Raw genomic sequence first — 6,000 nt, 5'->3', positions numbered from 1 at the left:
GAAGGTAACAGCATTCCATGCAGTCATGCCGGCCACATGACCTTGGAGGTGTCTACGGACAACGCTGGCTCTTCGGCTTAGAAATGGAGATGAGCACCAACCCCCAGAGTCAGACATGACTGTAAATAAACCCCACTTGACTACTTTCCAACAGACTTCACAATCTCTAAGCATGCCTGCCATAGATGCAGGCGAAACGTCAGGAGAGAATGCTTCTGGAACATGGCCATGCAACCAGGAAAACTCACAGCAAACCAATCATTATTTTTCTCTCTTCTCTTTCTCTCACCACCCCCCTTCCCTCAATTGCCTGCTTTTATCTCTTTTTTTCTCCTTCTCCCTCCCGCCTTTTTTCTTACTCCTTCCCTGAACTTCCAAGGCAAACTCTTCAGCCTCCTTCAGAAGCAGGGGAAGCAGGGGGCGTGGCCTCCCGGGAGGGGCGTGGCCTTTTGTCCTTAGGCTCCGCCCCCTCCGCAGCCCGCGCGTGGCCCGATCAAGATGGCGGCTCCCATGGCGTGGCGGCGCGCTCCTTCCTGGCTGCTGCGCGGCCACAGACCGGTGAGTCCGGCCGGCCTCTTCCTCCTCCTCCTTCTTTTCGCGGCCTTCGGGCCTGCCTGACAGCTCCCTCTTCGCCCTCTCTGTAGAATGACTTAAAAAGGCGGTTTGACAGCTCGGACTGCCATGGCTCAGGGCTATGCAATCCTAGGACCTGCAGTTAGTTGTCAGGGAGGCGGAGGAGGCCACATGCACACCTTGTGAAACAGCCACAACGCGGGATTGCATAACACTGAAAGCATTGCTTTCTACAGTGTGGACGCACTGCCGAGAACCCGTGTCTACACAGAAGTGAATGGGACTTGCTCCCAGGAATTTAGCCTTGTTTTTCTTCCTTCTCACAACTCTCATTGGTGTTTCTGGAGTGGAAAGGAGAAGGCACTCTGCACAGGCTCAGAAACACTTCGTTGGTGTTGAGCAAAGCCACAAAGGGAGGGCGCAAAGTGCATCTACACCAGGCATGGACAAACTTGGAGGCTCCAGGTGTTTTGGACTGCAACTCCCACCATTCCTCACAGCCTCAGGCCCTTTCCTTTTCCCCCTCAGCCGCTAAGTGGCTGAGGGGGAAAAGGAAAGGGCCTGAGGCTGTGAGGAATGGTGGGAGTTGCAGTCCAAAACACCTGGAACCCCAAGTTTGCCCACACCTGTGGGATGAATTCATTTAGTTACCACTATTAACTGCCAAGTCTCAGTGCTCTGGGATTATTATTAATATTTACACCCTGCTTTGAATATTAAATATTATAATATTAAATATTATACCCTGCTTTTGGGGGCCCTGGTGGTGGCACAGTGTGTTAAAGTGCTAAGCTGCTGAACTTGCAGACCGAAAGGTCCCAGGTTCAAATCCCGGGAGTGGAGTGAGTGCCCGCTGTTAGCCCTAGCTCCTGCCAACCTAGCAGTCCGAAAACATGCCAATGTGAGTAGATCAATAGGTACCACTCCGGCGGGAAGGTAACGGTGCTCCATGCAGTCATGCCGGCCACATGACCTTGGAGGTGTCTACGGACAACGCCAGCTCTTTGGCTTAGAAATGGAGATGAGCGCCAACCCCCAGAGTCGGTCATGACTGGACTTTACGTCAGGGGAAAACCTTTACCTTTACCTACCCTGCTTTATCTCCCCCAAAAGGGGACTCAAAGCAGCTTAACATAAAAAGGTTAGCACCGCATTTAACCACTTTGTCACACTAGAGTTTGGATCCATTTCAAGTCCACTTTAAGAAAGGTCCTTTAAACAGCTCGGCCAGACAGGTCCTGGATCTCACCAAACTACAAACCGCAGAATTCTGCAAGAGGCAAAAATTTATAAAGTGGATAAATGTTCAAGTGTGATGAGGTAGTAAATGGAGTCATGGGATTTTTAATTTGGTGAGGCACTGGCACTCTTCGTCAGAGAAGGCTAAGGACCTTTAAACTAGCTAAGGACCTTTAAAACTACAACTCCCAAGGTTCCATAGCATTGAACCATGGCACTTCAACTGGTATCAAACTATTAATTTTACAGTGTAGATCAGGCTTGGGCAAACTTCTGCCCTCCAGGTGTTTTGGAGGCTGTTAAGAATTGTGGGAGTTGAAGTCCAAAGCACCTGGAGGGCCGAAGTTTGCCCAAGCCTGGTGTAGCCTGGTGTTTTGTACTCAGTTAATTTTGTGTATTGTTTTTATGCTATGTACCGTAACTATTTTATGTTGGCACCTTGGAGTGCTTTTGTGAGCCACCCTGAGTCCCCTTGGGGAGATGGTGGTGGGGTATAAATAAAGTTTGTTATTATTTATTAGATGCAGCCTTTATGGAGTAGGCCTCTGTTCACTTGGGAACAGAGCAGATGTGGTTGGTACTTTGAACTGCTACCTCCTTATTTACTTTGACTAAGGAGTTGCTACTGCTGTGTGCCATAGAAGCAAAGGCAGTGTCCCTGCTCTGCTGACTTCTCTGTGATTTTTTTTTGTAAGAATAGCATAAACAGACATATTCTTCTGGAATTTGTACTTTGTTTCCTATTTATGATTGTGATTAGTTCTAATGGCACTGATAATAATGAGACTATTATATACTAAGTCGACCTCATCTATAGATCGGGGGGAGAGTTGGAGACCAAAATTATGGATTTTGATATAATTCCTGGGTGAATTGATGGTCATTCTGCAAAGGGGGAAATACCAGTGCAACCTGAGGACCAGTTGCTTCTGAAGCCTCATCTACCCTGCCATATAATCCAGTTTCTAAATCCAGATTACACTGTGTTACATAATTTTTGTTCTGGGTTATAAATGTCATTTCCTACTTAGTTCTATCATAAAAACATGGAAAAAGTTTATTAAACAGCAAAATCTTTGTTTTTGCGGGACATCCTGCAGCACATTTTGCTACAGTTTTTCATTGAATATCTCATGGTCTCAACCAATCCAACATAGTTTGTAGCAGCTACAAAAATGAAGTTTCTGTAGTAATACAAATAGTTTCAAAGTAAGTACCACACAATTAAACAGGAAATAACCCTTTCAAGCCAGGAACAGATTTTTTTCCAAATGTTGTTACATAGTGTTATATGCTGTTAATTGGATTCTATGGCAGTGTAGACTCATATAGTCCAGTTCAACGCAGATAATTTGGATTCAGAAACTGGATTGTGTGGCAGTGTAGATCCAGCCTGACTGCCACCATTTCCAAGCCCAGACACTAAAAAAGGCCTGAAGCGATGCTATAGCAGAGAAAGTAGAGTGGGACCAGGGCTTCTTTTAAGTTCTCCTGAGTTACACTGAGGCAATGGTTCCCATCCTTTGGTCCTCCAGGTATTTTGGACTTCAGTTCCCACAATTCCTAACAGCTGGTAAATTGGCTGGGATTTCTGAAAGTTCAAGTCCCAAACACTTGGAGAGCCAAAGGTTGCAAACCACTGGGCTAAGCTCTTGCCTTTTCCTACTCCACGAAGGAGATGGTATCTTTTTTTATAAGACACACACTGACCCATGGATAAAAGAGTCCAGTTTTTTTGTGACTGAGTTTTTGACTAAGGTTTCTAGACTTATACATGAGCGTATAGCAGAGCTTTCCAAACCGCATGTCGCAACACGTTTGTGTGTCAGCTGGAGTATATAGGTGTGTCGCGTGAGCATAATGAGAAACCTCTGAGTCTATGTGAAATAAGAAATAACTCATTTTTTAAAAATGTAAATGAAAGGTGTTCATGAGATATGTTGTGTCCCCATACATTTCATTATTACAATTTCTGTATGTGTCTGTATCTCATATAAGGAATTTTTTTAACCTCCAGTTTGCCATTTTGTGTCGCAAAATGATGCCTGTCTCAGAAGTGTGTCACCAACATGAAATGTTTGGAAAGCTCTGATATATAAGATAGTGGACACTTACTATGAGTGTAGCTTGATCTGTTGCTAATACTGGCAACTATGGGCCATGTAAACAGGCTGAATAACCTGAGACAGGAGTGAATAGATTTTGTGGTGTTCACATGAGGCACAGTTTATTTATTTATTTATTACATCATTTCTACCCCGCCCTTCTCACCCATCAGGGGACTCAGGGCGGCTTACAATATACATTGGAAACAGTTGATTCAGCCCCCATGCCTGGCAAGGATGCTTAACACGGTTCTGCCCCACGTTATCTAAAGTCAGAGAATGCCCTGGAGCTTCCTTGCACTTTGTTAACAGTCATCCTATTTTCCCTGGGTTTGGGACAATACCTTCTTTTCCCCTCTCCCCTGTCTGAGTCTTACTGATGCTTTTTAAGCTATCAAACAACAACTAGGAGCACATTTGGGCGCTGTCATTGCTACTGTGATGGTGACAAGATAACAACTGATAAGAAAACCACGTGAAAGGTTTATTTTAGGTTTGCCATAATTCTGAAACAGAGACTTATGGTAAATTTGAATGCATGCAGTATAGATCCCCCCCCCCCAATTCAAACACGAAAAGTGTCCACCATTGGTGGCCCTGGGTTGGTACTAGTTTATTTATTTATTTTATTTATATGCCGCTCTTCTCCCCCAGGGGGACCCAGAGTAGTCTTACACAATGGCAGAATTGGGTGCCACATATAATACAAACTGTAGTAAAACCAACAGTTGTAAAACACAATCAAAAGCTGATACTCAAATCCAATTAAAACAATAAAAACCATGTGCCCATTACAACAGAGGCAGTAGAATTGAGTCAAAGTCAGAGCCAGTCCATGTTCAACTTCATATTAATCCAAAGAATCCATCAGGTCATATCAACCCATATCCTAGGATGGGCCAAAGGCTTGGTCCCACGTCCAGATCTTCAGCTGCTTCCTAAAAGACATGAGTGAGGTGGCTTCCCTAATCTCCCTTGGCAAGGAGTTCTACAGCCATGGAGCCACCACTGAAAAGCCCTGTCTATTGTCCCCGCCAACTTCACCTGTGATGGTAGTGGGACTGAGAGCAGGGCCTCACTCGAAGATCTTAATCTGCAGAACACCTCGTAGGGGGAGATACGTCCGGAGAGGTAAGTTGGACCAGAGCCATTTAAGGTTTTGTAAGCCAAAGCCAGCACTTTGAATTGTGCCCGGAAGCTAACAGGCAGCCAGTGAGCTGCTTCAACAAAGGAGTTGTATGCTCCCTGAATGGTGCTCTGGTTAGAAACCTGGCTGTGGAATGTTGGACTAGTTCCAGCTTCCAAACAGTCTTTGAAGGCAACCCCACGTAGAGTGTGTTGCAATAGTCCAAATGAGATGTAACAAGAGCATGGACCGTGGCCAAGCCAGGCTTTCCAAGGTACGGGCTCAGTTGGCACACAAGTTTGAGTTGTGCAAAGGCCCCCTGGTCACCACCGAAACCTGGGGTTCCAGACTCAGCAATGAGTCCAGGAGGACTCCCAAACTGCAAACCTGCGCCTTCAGGGGGAGTGCGACCCCATCCAGCACAGGCTCTAACCCTATTCCCTGTTCAGCCTTGCAACTGACCAGGAGTACCTCTGTCTTGTCTGGATTCAGCTTCTATTTGTTCACCCTTATCCAATCCAACACAGCAGCCAGCCACCAGTTCAGGATCTGGATGGCCTCTTTGGAAGCTGGAAAAAAGGAGTGATAGAGTTGGACATCATCCGCGTACAGATGACACCGAACTCCAAAACTCCAGATGATCTCACCCAGCGGCTTCATGTAGATGTTAAACAGAGGGGACAGTACTGAACCCTATGGGACTCCACAAGACAACAGTTGTGGTGTCGAACAGCTGTCCCCCATCAATACCTGGGTATGGTCCTCAAGGAAGGATTGGAGTCACTTCAAAACAGTACCCCCAAGGCCCATTTCAGCATGGCGACCTAGAAGGATACGGTGGTCTACAGTATCAAAGGCTGCTGAGAGATCCAGGAGAACCAGTAGGGACACACTCCCCCTGTCCAGCTCTCTGCGGAGATCATCCACCAAGGAGACCAAGGCTGTTTCAGTTCCATG

General features: G+C 46.2%; 1 protein-coding gene across 3 annotated transcripts in view; it reads left to right on the top strand.

Moving 5' to 3' along the window:
* The first annotated feature begins 409 nt into the window (after positions 1–409).
* The window catches only part of suclg2 (succinate-CoA ligase GDP-forming subunit beta), a 273,247-nt gene continuing 267,656 nt past the window's right edge, over positions 410–6,000 (top strand). Inside the window, exon 1 of one of the 3 annotated variants that reach the window (XM_062969690.1) lies at positions 410–558. In XM_062969690.1, the coding sequence (XP_062825760.1) occupies positions 499–558 (60 nt within the window). In that variant the 5' untranslated portion in view covers positions 410–498. The remainder of the gene's footprint in view (positions 559–6,000) is intronic. The other 2 variants (XM_003217829.3, XM_008105400.3) reach the window with 2 other exon arrangements.

This window comes from Anolis carolinensis, chromosome 2, assembly GCF_035594765.1.
Source record: "Anolis carolinensis isolate JA03-04 chromosome 2, rAnoCar3.1.pri, whole genome shotgun sequence".
In the NCBI taxonomy this organism is placed as follows: Eukaryota; Metazoa; Chordata; class Lepidosauria; order Squamata; family Dactyloidae; genus Anolis; species Anolis carolinensis.
Note: the sequence above shows the minus strand (reverse complement) of the source record. Positions and strands in the feature narration are given on the sequence as shown.